This window comes from Stegodyphus dumicola, chromosome X1 (genome assembly GCF_044657685.1).
Source record: "Stegodyphus dumicola isolate Sdum_Otavi_A_Nest chromosome X1, ASM4465768v1".
Classification (NCBI taxonomy): domain Eukaryota; kingdom Metazoa; phylum Arthropoda; class Arachnida; order Araneae; family Eresidae; genus Stegodyphus; species Stegodyphus dumicola.
Window position 1 is genome coordinate 88,202,186 of NC_140780.1, and position 16,434 is coordinate 88,218,619.

Genomic DNA, 16,434 nt, shown 5'->3' on the forward strand with positions numbered 1-16,434 from the left:
ACTATACTGTATAAACAGTGTAGTTAAAAATAAATTTTAAAATACTTCGTGAGCAGTTTCCTCTCATTCAACTTATAATCGACATGAAATCTTTATAATCGACATGAAATCTCCGCTCTTATAAGTTATTTTTTCCTCCTTCCAACATGCTTTCATCGTGTATCTAATGCCTGTACTAATTGTCGTATCTAAATCACACTGTCTAAACGATTATTTAGAATGTTGAAAATTAGTTATTATATCTCTTCTTACTGTACATTTCTTCTGCTTAAAACCATCTTCGTGTAAAACAATAGTTTAATTATGCGAGATACGATATGCTAAATTGTTCCAAAAATGAGAAAGAAAAGATACATGTTATTAAATATTTATAACATATAAAATTCGACCTTTAATTTCATTTTAAAGTTATTCAGAAACAGTTTGTAAAGAGGTTTTAGCATAAAATATTTAATACATTTGTATAAAATATGCATTTTAATCATAGTTGAACCCTCTAAAGTATTTATGCAAACTTATCTGTATAAACCTATGAATCATAGCTTCGCTTATAGGCATCATGAATTAAACCACATTTAGTAAAGCACGTCTTAAATTTAACCAACACTCTTTCTTAATTACATTCAAAATCACACTGAGATAAATCTGGTCCTTTATCGTTCTTTTAGAGCCGGTAAAAATCCACTCTTTTCAAACTAATTTTATGCCTACCGCCATGCTGTTTCCAGGTATGTTGGTAATTAACATAAAACGAAACTCAGCATAATTTGTTGCCTTAAGTATATACGGACGTGACAGAATGAAACGCTATCTTCCTCTTTCAAAGAAAGAGATGGAGGTTTTGATTCATTTCTTTGCCTAATTAACAAAAATCATACACAACTAGGCTAGTCTGTTTTAGCCTCTTTCTGTGTTGCATCAAAATTCCTACATACATTAAAATGCCTCTTGGCTTTAAACATATTTTCTGCGAAATACAAAACTGTTCGTGCATAAATTTAAAATAGCTTGCGTTTACGAATATTTAAGTATATGCACTTCAAATAAAGCATCCTTAATTTAAAGTATATGTATTTAGAGATTTCGTATAGCCTTGTGAGTGTAAGCTTCAATAAAGTTCTCATTTGGCGAACTCAAATGACGGCTGAACACCGCTTGAATATTTATCTAATAATAATAAAAACAGTTTTAGGGGCCAAACTATCACAGTTGGCATTCTGATGCATGTAAAAAGCATGCAAAGTAAGCAAACGAAGTATTTATTACATGCAAAAAATGATATGGTAATGTTTAAATTACACAAGTTTAAAACTTGTGCAAAAACATAACATAAGCAATTATTATCGTTTCATATTATCCTTAAATCGTTCGCAATTGTTATGAATTAATGTTAGTTGAAATCAAAGCAAAATCAGAAATAATTGTTTAATTTAAAATATATATATATATATACATCTCCTGTATTGTAACTGTATCTAAAGCTTTAACCTGGTAATATGACGAAAAGGATACAAAACTTTAAGAAATGATCTGTCAAATTAGAATGTTACGAATGTATAAACACGCTATATCTATGCTGTCGCAGGCAATAAGTTATTTTTTAATCGGTTTAAATGCCTGATTGTTTTTTATTAGTGTTGACATATTTCTGAGATGTCCAAAAACTGTTGTTTTGGTTTATTTGTTTTTAACTTTTATATAAATACTTTAGGAATCTTCTAATTTGTCACTATAGGACTATGTACTATAGGAATTTTCTAATTTGTCACTATCAAAAAATATAATTAAAATCTTAAATTTTAGGCTATTTAACTTTTATTTTGCATTTACATTGATTTAATTTTAATTCGAATTCGTAATTTTGATACATTGTAACTCTTTTCATTCTTTATTTTATATAAATTTCGCTTGTATTAAATGAGAAAACTAAAACTAACGACAGAAGTAAACTGTTCTGAATAAAACGTTTTAAGCCTATTAATTTTATTTTGATAACTGAGTTAGTTATTAAGTAGAAAGTCTTAAAAATGCCTTAATTCCATTTCCTTCAGATGTCAAGTATTCAATCTGCTTGAAAATTTTCATGCATAAAATATTCCTATGCATGGCGGCCATCATAAAGGACTAAGTCCTACAGAGGTTATTTTCTAAGAAATAGGAATTGTTTACTCCTGTACACTTAACATTCTGCAAATAAGTCACTTTAATGGAACGATTTGGTTTTAAAACATGATTCACTTGAGGCCGTAAAATTCTTTTGCGGATGTTCAATCATATACACATATGTGGAAAGAAAATTAAAGCGAAAAGTAAAAGCATAAAATAAAAGTGATCTTCTTTTGTTAGAAACTTTGAAACAGCCAACTAGGGACGTTTATTTTTTGAAGCTATCTTTCCTTTATTTTATTAACATTTGTGTTCCAATTTCGAATGCCTCCAGTTATGTCACCACTGGGTAACATTACCGTTAAGACAGAGCGTTTTGCATCTGAGTTGAAAAGGGGTAATAATATGTTTTTTTTTCCTTCTCTTCAAAAGGAACACATGGCATTGTAAGATTAAGAGAAAAAAAATGGTAAGGTGGTGTGGTGTCTAGACATATAATTATGCGAAAACTTAAGTTGGATGAAGTAGCTATGTAAGAAGTTTGTGTTAGGGGAAAATATGATACAGTTGCACAGAAGCATAAGTTTCGATGCAAAACAGATATTGAGGCTCACTAGGGAAATTACAGGGAGAAAAATCGAAATACTGTCGTGGTCGATATTAATGATTACTTCGCACGAGAAACGCCCATTACTGCGGCTTAAAAGAAGAGAAATGGTGGTGAAACAGTTTTATGACATATGCTCGTGTTACTCTGGTTCCGACTGCCCTGGTTGCCAGTTCAGACATTGTCAATCAAAAGGGGGGATGGAAAGGGACTCCTTTTTCCGCGGCGTTTGACACTGTTTTATACACTTCGCAAGGAAAAAGGTGATACACAATAGTTGGACACAATTTTGACATTTACAAATGAAACAGACCCAGACGAAACAGTGCAACACGCAACGCATTCAAATGTGGTATTCACATTTTGTTTTATTAAACGAGTACTTAAATAAAATACTTAGGTATCTGAATGTGTAATTAGCAAAAATATATAGTTTCGTAAATGTCCAAATCAAAGGAAATTATGTTTAAATTTTCATTTCAGCTTTTAGAAACTCTTTGTTTTTGCATTAAATATATTACTCTCATTACCTTGCCACATAAAGGAATGTTGTGAAAAGGTTTGATTACAATGTATAGTATTTATATTCTTTAGTTGGAAAGGTGCTTGACATTTCTTTGGTTTCCTGCTTAAAACTCTTAATGTCATTGTTTACATTGCATAGTTTTGCATTTACTGAATGCTAAATTGTTTATAACTGATACTGCTATATAAGAACCACATTCTTTGATACAGTTCAAGTGCACTGAAACATCTAGTGAAGAACACCACTAAATGATGACTCCATTCATTTCATTCCAGGATAGCAAGGTATTATTAATGTGTCTGCTAATCCTTTCTGGGAGCATTCAAGTTCATTTCGGCTCAATGTTTTACGAATCTTAAGAACAGTAGAAGTGTAACAGACTAGTTACGTGGCTAGTTTAATGTAAATATGAAACAGCATTTTTCTGGGTTTTCTCAGCTAACGGGATTATCTCATAGCAAACAGCTTTTACAATCCTGGGTTACCCATTTCGGTTAAATCATAGTTACAGAATATTGATTATCTTCGAAGTCAGTTGGGTGATTAAAGCGACTAAACTTCTACATTTAAAATTTGTAACGATTAGATCTACCAAATCCTTTTTCCTTTCTGTAATCTATTTTTAGTTTCATCTTGTTACTTTTATCTATGAAGATATCGTTTCAAATGTTTAGTTTATATTTCGCATCAAATTATATCAATCGCTTTCCATATTTTTCAAAACCGTTCGGTTATGAATCACGGAATTATGGATGTAGGAACAGCAGTACGTTAGAAAAGGGATTATTTACATAGCAGAAATGTTCATTTGGAAGACCATTTTTGTCCCTTCTTTAAGTTTGAAAAGCTTTTTAAATCATGTGAAAGGGTGTACTATTATATTAACTTTTTACTTTAAGCTCATTTTTTCCTACGAATCTTTTATCATTTTATGAGAAAAATGAATGAAATAATATCTGGCCCACCGAATCTGACTTTATACTAACTAATAAAGGTTGTTTTCCTTGAGACATTATTGCAAAATTATATGTATTTCTGTGGAAAGCTGTTATTTTTTAGCTTGCTTTTGCTTTTAGAATATATAGGTAACCTATCGAGCAGATAAAAGATATTTTGATTCTGTGCTAGAGTATATAAAATAATCGGCAAAATAAAGAAGAGAAAAAAATGAACAATGTTAATTTCTTTAGTGATGCTACTCTTACTAGTGTAGACTTATTACTCAATACCTAAGTTTTAAATGTATTAACATAATGTAATTAGAAAACTAGCACATTTCATTATACTCAAAACAGCGAATATGGCTAACGGCAGAACATCATTTTCATTGTACAGATTGCAATACTGCCTAACGCATGTAAAATATTCTGAGGTTATTTAAGTACATTATTTCTTAACTATTACCTAGAGTGTAAGAAGTTATCATAATTAATTATAATTAGATCTTCTGAATTTAGGTAGAATGATATTTTAATTTATAGCCTGTGGATTACATATGGATGCAAATTACCGATTAATTATTAGTATTTCAATTAGTTTTACGCTTTAATTCCATATGCATTAATTGTTTCAGTTGATTCCACCCCCGTTCCTTGTCCATTCAAAGGCCCCTTCACCTTTAGTTACAATCGTGGTCAAGGGGAGTGCAAGCACCCACCATCTACAATCGACACTTGCACAGACGACTCCCAGCTGCTCTTCAGATTTCAAGCGTGCGCTGACGTTATTGGGACAGAGAGTAGTGGTGAGTACAAATGCTGTTTCCACTTATTTCGCTAGAAAACTTACCAAATGTTTAAGGACCTTGCTTTTAAATATTTGAAGCTATTCATCAGCAGAGTCGCCCAGGTATAAGTTTTACCTTTAATGAATTCCACAACGTTTACGTTATATGAAAAACTCCTTAAATCCAGATTTTAAATTTATATAAAAGCAGTTAAAATCTTGAAATTAGCTCGAGTAATCAATGCGCTGATTTTAAATTCTTTTCTTAGAAATTAATTGGCATTTTTGACTTAATCTTTGTTACGTATTTAAGCAGAACTATATTTTCCCCCCTGATGCCGACCCTTCTATTTAATGCTTGTATAAAAACGTATCTATGCACATATTTTGTGAAACTAACACAGCGTTTCCTAAAATTATTCTTTTTTCTGTTTGGAAGCTCTGTTACGTTATTTATAATTTAACAGGACAAGTTACAATATTTCGATAGAAACTAGCTAATTGATTTAACTAGTCAGAAAAGGAAAAAGTGACAAAGGTGTGTTAGATTCCAGAAGTCATCAATAGACTGATCTAAGCTCGCAGCTGCACATGGCTTAATAATGTAAGGAATAAGCTTAGATACGTCTTTAACAGTTTAAAATGAAGTACTTAAATCAGATTACATAATATTAAGCTTAAGATCTTCGATGATTTGCTTATGAAAGGTACAACTTTTTTACAGAGGAAGAACTAACATGCCTTGCCACGTGGAAAGAAGGTTCAGCTCATTATTTAGTGGGGAAAATGAAGCCAAGGAAAAGTCATGCTGACCCTCATGGAGATAAAAATTACTACAGATGCTTTGTGAGTATCTATATAAGTATTAAATTTCATTCTATAATATATAACTATTATACATAAATATGCTATAGTATATAGATTTATCTTGTGTACATACATATAATGTATATATATACGAGATATAATTTTTAATTTGCATTGGTTTCTAAATTGTATTGGTTTCTAAATTAATTTTTATGGAAAATTTAATTTAAAAAAATTAATTTAATAATAAACTTTACATTGCTTATTTCTCAAAATACTTCATTATTGGTGTTTTTCTTTTTAGACCTTTAATTTTTAATTGCTAATTACTCAAGGTACCACTTAGTTGGTATTTCTTTTTGGAGATTCTTCAATATGTATTTACTTTTGGTTTTGACTTTTACCCTTGCTTGCATGAATGACGAAACACGAATTGAATGATTGAAGAACTAAGTTTGGAGGCAACTTCCCCTTGATAAGTCTGTCTCCTGCCTGCTCAACAGTCATTCGCTTATGCATTTAAAAAAAAAATTAGATTAATTTTAATTTGCTAAATTGGTGAATTTATTTTCATGGTTTGGTTTTGCACTTGATTTACTTATGCTATCTGAATTTAAATGATATTGTAGATTAGTTCGAAAATTAAATCTTTTATATGTTTGCACATTATTTTAACTTTAAATTTGCTTTTTTTACGTATATACATATTTGTTAATATATATATATATATATATATATATACAGGCTTTGCCAGAAAAGCATGTTTCAGTTAATTATTTCTTTAAGTAGATCTAAATATCCTTTGAAGATTGTAGACTTATTTCGGCCTACGAAATCAACGAAATAAAGATAGCTTTTAAGTCATCACAATATTATCCTATAATAATTTTCAGTAAAAAATATTAAAAACTTTAATAAACCCACTATAAAAAATTTTAATTAACAATTTATTACCTACTCGACTTATATCTTTTTCGGGGGTTATAATTCTGAGGGCAAGCCTTCACATTTTTTTCTCCGAATTCCATTTTGATAATGGCAACGGACATTGGTTAAAAAGCCTATAAATAAATCTGTTTGAAGTTCACTTCCTCCCTTCTCTTCTCCTCCCTCCCCCTTTGAGCGTTACACTCGCACGAGTGAATGAAAGCTGAAAGGACCTGACTGTAATTTTTCTTCCACGCCTATTCTATACTAACGTTTTCTTGAGAAAGTCTTCGTGCTACATCATATAATAGATTATTTTTGTACCTTTGAACGAGATCGACCAAGCAGCGCATTTTATTAAACATTTTTTTATTCTTACCTAGTTCTATAGTTTTCTGCAAGCATTATGTCGAAATTTAATGAGTGACTTTTTGCGATGTTTCAAGATTTGCTTCCTTCGAGTTGCTGTTCTTCTACGACGAACTCGGAAATGTTATTTTGTGGCTGGTGTTATGTAAGTTTCTTCTGACCAAATATTAATAAACACTTATCAATACATTTTTAAGATTCTGTATAAATACATGTTTCACAGGTGATAATTTTTTGGTACTATACATGGGTAAGTCAAAAGTTGTGTTATACCTATTTTAGGTTATTAAGGAACACCAGAATCAAAATCTTAACATTCTCTTTTAATCGAGTTATTATAGCAGCAATGCAGAAAATAATTAAAATAGCTATCCTTAAATATTGCACTAGCAGTTTTGTTACCGTGACTCTCGAATTATAAGCATTTTTAATGATCTCTTTTTTATGGCTTAATACCGGCTTACATTTTGCGATACTAACATGCGAAATTAGTGCTAAAATAGTTACAATTATACAAATCAAGCTAATAAAAAGAAAAAAATAAACGAAACAAAAAGATGAGAAAGAGATCAAAGAAAAAGAAAGGCTAAAAGCGCATTTAAGAGGTTCAATAAAAGTGCATTTCACGAAACACAAAATTTTGAAGTACTTAGTAGCACTGTATACTGCAATTTGAAACCGATACAGGTCGATAATCCGACATTCAGTGGCTCGACACACCTCGTAATCTGGCATCATTTTCACCAATATTTCTGATATATAAGAACGCATTTCATTCGGCAACATTCTTCAAGATCGGCAGATACTTTTTGCCATTTTCAGGCAGCCCGTTATTTAAAACACCATACTTATACATTGTTTGCTTTCTTTATCCTTAGCATTTAAAATGCTTCCTAAATTTAATAAAATTGTTGATAAGAAAAGAACACGGAAACATTTGGCGAGCATTTTGCCTGCAGATGGATTTTCATATTTGACTAGAAAAAGGAGAACATAAAAGTATTATAATGGAGAAATTTTGGTATCAGGCGTTCTATTATTTTATATGTCTAAAAACACCAAGAAAACTGCAACATTTCCATTATCTGAGTCTGAAACATTAGAGTCTCAAATATCTGCAACATTATTTGAGTATGCTGCATTGAAAACTATCGATACTCGGCAAACGTTTAAGAATTCTAAACTCGACTAATTGAACTGTGTGGTGTATAAACGATTGAGTGCAGAGTGAGCTGAAGAGATACCTATTATAGAAACCATAGTAATACACGAAGCAAAGCCATTTCAACATAAAATATATTTGCCAAATGTTAGATGTTTGCTTTCAGTTGATTTTGTATTTTAAAATAATAATTATTTCGAAGTAAGTACTGAGTAATTATAAGAAAATTAATTTATGAAGTAGGTTTTCCCGTTTCGGAATTCCTATGTTCAACTTTTTTCATCCCTCAATATTTTTAATAACGCGAAATCAAAGTGATATTGCGACAATATACAGTTTTATTCCGGTAATGCGGCATCGCTTATATTCCGAACATGCCGAATTATCGGACTTTTTCTGTACTTTTAAACCACTGTTTTCTGATACAAGGGATATCTTTTGGAAATTTGCAATCCGAAATGTACCTTTCACAGTTGTATTCGGGCAATATTGTTTTCCAGTGTCCAAATTTTTTAGTTAAAGACAAGTTAGGTTTTATGCTAATTAACCAATTATTATGATTATGAGCCTTTCTTTTTAGCTTCTTCTTTCCATAGTCCTCACCAGAATACAAATTAGTTATTTACGTATTTAGGCAAAGGGTCTGAATGTTTTAGAGCTTCTGACAGCCTCGTCTTGTTGTAATGTATTACCGGCAGCTCCACTTAAATTTATTTCCGGCTTTAGCATTTTGCTAGCCGTCGTTTAAAATACGCGCTGCAATTATCTCAAGCCAACTGAAGTAGTTTAATTTGCGTCGTAGTCTCAGACTACGTTATCTACATTTGAATTTAATGCTATCTAAACAATTATGCTGGAGAGGTACTGAACCTTGATAAAGAGCCGAACAGAAAATTGAATCCGAAAGGCAGCACCTGTTGACCCCAAAGAAATGGACTGGTGATCTCGCTTGCTATCAACTATCTCGGGAGTAGCGGAGGTTCGTCTGTCGCACAATTTGCGCTTTTCTGTTAATTTAAGTGTTAAATAAATAAGGTTATATTGTGCTTTACATTAATTAGTGATTTATTTCAGACTAAGCGATAACTCGCTTCCAGTCCGGTATGTTGGGCATTAAAACAAGCTACTAGATGTAGCAGAACCCTATACACATCTGAATTCATTTTGATTGTATGATGATACATTTATATCTGTTCGATTGGTCTGGTTGTGGAAAGCCCGCTTTTTTATCCCACAAATTCCACAGATGCCATACAGATAAAAAGTTGAGTTCCATATATATTTATAAAATGTATCCCATAGCCAAAGTTTCCATAGTCTGAAGGTTTGTTTCACTTCGTTCGTCTTTTAATTAAAAGCAGAATATACGATAGACCATGGAATTAATATTTAATCATACAATCGATTTTTAAATCGCTTATATATCCGTACATTTATATTTCATGGTTTCTGGGTATAATTTACAAAACCTATCTACAATGAGTCAAAAACGTCTTGGAGCAGAACAAGCTCTCGGACATTTTTTTGAATCAATAATGAAATGTTTAATTTAAAGGAAATATTTTTATTACACATGTTCATACTTTAAAACTGAACGAAATCAAAAAAGCCTGAAATTAATTGAGAGTAAACTTAGATGAATATTACGTTTCACATTTTCATATACAAACTAGGAAGTAATGATCAAAAAAGTATTGGGGAACAGAAATCTGTTAGAGAGTAACAAACTGTATAAAATTTGCTTTAATAATTTATTGGGTCTCACTTCCTTTCAGACATGCATTTTATACGATGTTGAATAATGAGTTGCTTCTATTAAAATTAAATTGAACAGTAGACTTTATTTTAAATTTCCGAAACTCTGTATTTATGAATTTTGTATTGCAAATGTTTCAAAATAAGATTGAATTGGAGTAAACATAAGTGTTTTAATTATATGGAAATTGGCATATAAAGTCTTCAGTTTGCAAGTGTAAGCATTATGCTTAGTATCATTGCCTTTATAAAACTTCAGGGCGACAATATGGGAGTTTTTTTGTGTATTTCGAATTTTGTTTTAAAATATTCAAATACGTAAAATTATCAGTTCTGTCATGCATAAAAAGAAAAATTTAAACTCCTGAGTCACTCATATAGCCCAAGATCAGCAGAATATCTCCGCCATATTTTACTCAAGGAGGAAATTTCTTCATTTGAAGTTCAGTATTTAATTTTTAAGCCGCATGATTTGATTTTAATCATACCCAAAATAATGAATTCACTTTCATCTACAAATTTAACCGAATTAAAATTTTTGAGGGTTTTTTTTTTAAATTTTATTTTAATGAATAATAATCGTGCCCTACGATTGGCTTTGCTGAGAAATAATTTTTTTCCAGATATTCGGCCATAAAAGTTACATTTTCTTAAAATATTTATAACAGTTTAGGTACTACTATATGTTCTATATATTCGCTGGGCTTTTCAGTCAAACTGACTTCACTGATTTTAGGATTATAAATAACATTTATTAAGGATCCACTTTTCATCGTGTTCAGTGAATTTCCTTGGATGCCTTTATGAGGAGTTTCCTCGCTTCTTTCCGCGTACCTTGGTGGTGCAACTGGAACCACTCTCGATTCGTATTTGGAAGGTCCAGAATCAAAATCCCGGCAAGGGCATTGAGGATTTCTTCAGTTTCCACCATCGATATAACCTTGTTCGTGGTTCTGTTTGCAAGAAAACTTGATTTACAGTATTTCAAAATTAAATTGAACGGTAGACTATATTTTAAATTCAATATTTCAATTTCACTACTGAATTATTAATTAATCTATTTTACAGGAATTATCGCCTTATTCATCTGTGCATCTGCTAATATAGATTCAATTTAAAATTATGACCAAGGAATAGAAAAATGTCTTAAAGATTTAATAATTATATATTGTTATATGCAGACTTAAAGTATGCATAAATTTTTGCAGGTATTCCCAAACGTAACGTTTCAAAAACATGCACCTCATAGATCGAAAATGAGGAATAGAAAATCTAGCTAGCGAAACTCTCGCAGGAACTCCATCTCACTTAAATATCAAAACTTAAATTTCATTTATCCCTTTCTGCTAATATCAGTAAACTTGAAGTGTAACACGTAACTCCAACTGTAAATTAATCAGTTGTAAGGGAATTAAATTAACCCACAAAAAGTGCGCAGGTATTCTCAATATGTTTTAACACATCAACTTAAATTAGAGAAAGGGATTAACTTTCTCACTCTTCTATTTTTTTTAACTGAAGACTTATTTACCAGTTTTTGCAGTAGACGGACATATTAAAGGTAGAGAATCAACGGAAAAGGTAGAGTAAAAGTATAACTGGGGAACTGTTGCTTTACTAACTGGTGAACATCGCACAACCTAGTCTGCTCTTATTCACAGATTACTGTTATGTGTTTATAATTGGTTACATTTGCTTTTCTGTTTGATGTTGACATTCACGAAAGCGCATTTAAGTAAGAAAAAAAATGGTATACTATTTCATTCATTAGACTTTGTTGCTTAAAGTACAGTATGAGTGCATATTGATTTGAAACAAATTCAAGGCAGAGTAACTAACGGCTATACACCTCAGAAATGTTAAGTAATCACAGAAGTTACAGGTAATATCTGAAGAATGACAAAGAAGAAAGAAACAAATTAGAGAAAAAGAATGCAGAGAGCGATAGGAATATTGCAAAAATATACATGATGAATTATTTAATATTATTTTTTGTATTATTTCTTTATTATACAGGGTGATTCAGAATTCATTATCAATATTTGGCGGGGAGGTAGGGAATAAGAAAAGAAGGAGATTTCACATAGGAATGCATAGGTGCATATGCCATGTAGTAGGGCAAAATGACCCCAGTTCAATGATGGAAAGAACACATAAAAAGGAAGTAGTAAGGAAAACAACATTTACTATCTTACATGTAACATTTCTTTGCATGGATTTTACAGACTTACAAGAGATGCTCGAACTGCTGACCATGTGCTAGAATGCATGACTCACAACGGCGTTGAATGGACAACCGGACCTTCTGGAATATGCCTGGCATTTACATACATATCTGCAAGTTCATTCCACGTATACCGGTTCATGTTACTTGTGCAATGTCACCTAGTTGAATGACGACTGGCGGCACACGTCAAACAGCTGTGCTTTTGTATGGAAGTTGTGTACACACAGCGCCCTCTACACCACCATGCTTTCGTCTGCGCCTATGTGAAATCTCCTTCTTTTCCTGTTCTCTGTCTCCCCACCAAATATTGATGGTTAATTCTGAATCACCCTTTATAGGAAAAAAACGTACCTTAATAGAATTTAATAAATTAATATTCTTCGTACGGTTATCTTTTACTCATAATACAGTATCTTCAAATTGTCGACTATTAGGATATTCAACTCGTATATGTCTGCGTGTGCTCGGGTTACACTGGAAAGGAGCAATTGGGACAGTAAATAATTTATTAGCTTAGGGTAAAATAAAATTTTAGTTTCAGAAACGAAAGATGTGTTCTATTCTTGACAGCTTCTTTCATATTTACGAATTCGGCAAAAAAAGGCTTGACATAGAACATTAAATATCAAATCTGAATTTCCTCAAGCTATTTTTCATCTCAAACAGTGTTTACCTGACAGAATAATGCATCTATCTGTAGTACATTTGCTTTGCAGAATTTTTCGCTTCTGAGTAAAATAAAAACTAACTTTCATACTGCGAGGTTTTGCATAACAAAATGTTGAAAAACAGGGTAAAGGCTCTTCATTTTCGAGGAGCAAAAAAGAAAGAAAAAACTACTCACTCTTAACTTTTTATATTCTGCTGTTGAGGTTGAACAAGAAGCTTAAACGCCGGTACTTAAGTTCAGGAAGTCATAAAACCAAACCGCAGGGTCCCGTTAGAACATCTTTGCCACTCGCGAACCCTTAGCATTCAATTACTTCTTACAAAATGTCTAGAGCTAGCACCTATCCATTGTGACAAGATGCAGCAGTGGACGCTAGGGAATACATCGCCAGATGCGACAACAGAGTAGGGATGCTCTAGTATTAGAAAAGAGGAAACTTTCGATATTCAGAAATAAATCCCTCCTTCCTTTGCTTCCTTGGCTTTCATTATCTGTCTCTGTTCCTTAAATATCTTTCGGTGCTATTCTAATATAACAGCCGCGCATTAATCACTGTCAGTCAGTATAATTTTAGAAATCTAACAGGAAAGTCTAACAAACAAGGTTAATTAAATTTGCAGGGATCGCATATTTATAAGGTATGGAATTTATACTGCTATTTTGCGATAAATTTTATACTTCTCAACTAGATTTATAAGTTTCTAAGGTGGTTCATTTTGTGATGGAACTTCTAAGAGCACTTATTGCATTGTAGTCGTGTATTTTGTAGTTGTTGAATGCACAGCAGTATCGTTTATCTTACAGCTTGTTTTCAACTTTTCGCAATTTTTTATGTATTTTCAGATTTTTACATCTGTAGGCTTCAAGGATTGCTGTGACTTTAGAAGTTTGACTTCGTAAATAATATGTTTACTGTTAATTCTCCCGTTGGTTGAATGAACCAAATAAAGTGTTCTTTCCTTTCATTGAAAGGAAGATTGATTTGCGAAAAATTAATTATTTAGCTCACTTTGCAGAATTTTACGTTTCTTCTTTCCTAATTTGTTTTTTCTTTCCTTTCTTTTTGTCTTATTACAAACATTTTAAAAAAGACTTAGGTTTTAACAAAATTAATATTTCTCTTTTTAGCTTCATTTTATCGAAGATATTTGGCAAAATTCCTTAAATATCATTCATTCGTACTTGACTACGCGTACATGATTTCTAAAGCCCTTATAGTAGTGGATATAAACGTTCAAATATAAGTGTTTTAGATGCGCTTGAATTATAAAATTATGCGCTTATGTTACGTGCTCTAATCGAGTCTGTATTACACACCGCTAACTCTAACTAAAGTTTCTCGGGAAGGACAACTATTTGCCACGTTCCAATATCTGTTATATGGAGATTTTCATTAGGATCAATTATAATCTCTGTAATTTACATGGTGCTAATAGTTTAGTTAAAAAAAAACCTATATACGCATGTTCTACGCGAAATGCGTTTCACTTTCTGGTCAAAACGTCAAAAACAATAGAGCTCTCTCTGTTACGGTTACAGTGAAAATATTTCAACATTTTATACAATGGTAATGTCCACTTTTCCTGCTTAAATTCATCAACGTATTGAAAAACTATAAATGGCTTTGGAACAATACAGTGTATGAGAAAAATTGCAAGCGTAAAACATTTGCAAAGAAGAACGTTGTAAAGGACCATTAATAACACAAACAGGAGACTGCATTGACGCACTTTGCATAATTCACAGGGATAGGCAGTAGAAGTATCAATCACAGAATACCATGTGCAAATCTTTGCTTGCAGCAAGCCTTTAATTGCGGGAGGATTGTTTCTCCAGTCAGGTGTTCAAACTCGATAACATGATGACACTTACAGGGAAACAACGATGTGAATTGATAAAGCTGTTTTACCTGAAAAGAAATGCTACCGGAGCAGTGCAAGTTTATCGGCAAGTCACAAGGTAAGACAAAGCCCAGGTTTCGTGAAAACTGCACGTGATTTGGTTAAATAATTTAAAGAATCTGTATGCACTTGCGATAAACCGCAATCCGGATGATATAGATTCATCTCCCGTAACTTGGCAGTTTCCGAGGCTACCGCCATCCTGGGTTTCTGGTTCATGGGCTATCTAAAATCTAACCGGTACAAATCAATCCATGGGATTTGTCAGAATTGAAAGATAGAATAAAAAACCTGACGTTATACAGATTCCTCCTGTGATGTTACATTCGTCATTACTGTCGACAATTTTTCACATGCAATGCGTTATCATCCGGTAAGGCAAGCCCGTTTAAAACTTGTAATACAAATAAAAGTTTTTTCCCCTTGTGTTGTCATTGATTTTCTCAATGCTTTTCTTTGCAAAGATTTTAACCGGCAATTTTCGTCCTACGTGTGTCGCTCCAACGCCATTTATGTTTTTTCAATGGAATGACCCATTTTTGGATGAAGAAAAGGGCGTTGAATTTGAAAATTTCGAAATTATATCACTGTAACCGTGAGAGATCTATTGTTATAAATCATTACAATCTCGAGGTCATATCTTCAAATAACAGTACCTGAAATTTATTTTCAGTTGGATGAGCGGATAGGCCGCTAGATGTTCGCAAGTCTTATAATCATCCTGTACATATATATATATATATATACCTATATATGTGCCTACAATTAAATGAAATAAAAGCCAAATTTTATAGGAGAAGCAAAAAACTATCACATTCCTCACAAGAACGTCAGAAGAATTTTAAAAGACGCTAAATTACATGGGTCCTGGTTACGCCGATCTCATAACTTTTTTGTTGACTTCTGACGTTCTTGTTAGGAATGGTTCTAGCTTTTTTTTAATCCTTTAAAATTTGACTTTTCTCACATAACCCTTTTTTACATCTTCCGATTCAAATATTCTTCATGTTTTTTTATCTTACTCTTTCCCTCTATCTCTATGGGTATTAGAATGGAATGAAAAGGACAATTTTGTTTTTCAAATTGTATTATTTCCTGAGCCAACAAATGGTTCTGGTTGATTAAAAAACACAGTAAAAAATTGCAGCTCAATCGCTCGTGATCTTCAGGTTCCGCATGACGTAAATAATAAAAATCAATGTTATCTTCAGGTTCCACATGTCGAGCCGCCACATTAATGAAAACATCAAACTATTTTGTAACAAAAGTTTTAATTATTTTTATAACATTTTTGTTTCCTGGCCCAACTTGTGGTTGTAATTGCTAAAAAAAAATGCCATTAAAACGTTTCAGCTTAATCACTTGTCATCTTCAGCTTCCATCAGGGAACCAAATAAATTCATCTGTGTCAAACATCGTAAATTATTTCCGGTGCTTGATTCAACTGCATATGAATTCCTCCCTCGCTTCTGGACTACAGGTTGCCAATGACACTTCTGCCCCCCCAGTGTCACATGTCTCTCTTCTATTTGAGAATGGCAAGAGAACTTTATTTCTAACTGATAACCGCTTCTATTCAGTCTTATGTCTTCTTCTCTGACGTTTACGGCAGCCGGTATTTTCAAGGTATTATCCCAGCGAATCATCTCCAA

General features: G+C 32.2%; 1 protein-coding gene across 2 annotated transcripts in view; it reads left to right on the forward strand.

Moving 5' to 3' along the window:
- LOC118186523 (uncharacterized) overlaps positions 1–16,434 on the forward strand; it is a 512,903-nt gene that overhangs the window by 388,377 nt on the left and 108,092 nt on the right. For both annotated transcript variants that reach the window (XM_035356639.2, XM_035356640.2), the window contains exons 5-6: positions 4,813–4,983; positions 5,689–5,810. In XM_035356639.2, coding sequence (XP_035212530.1) covers positions 4,813–4,983; positions 5,689–5,810 — 293 coding nt within the window. The remainder of the gene's footprint in view (positions 1–4,812; positions 4,984–5,688; positions 5,811–16,434) is intronic.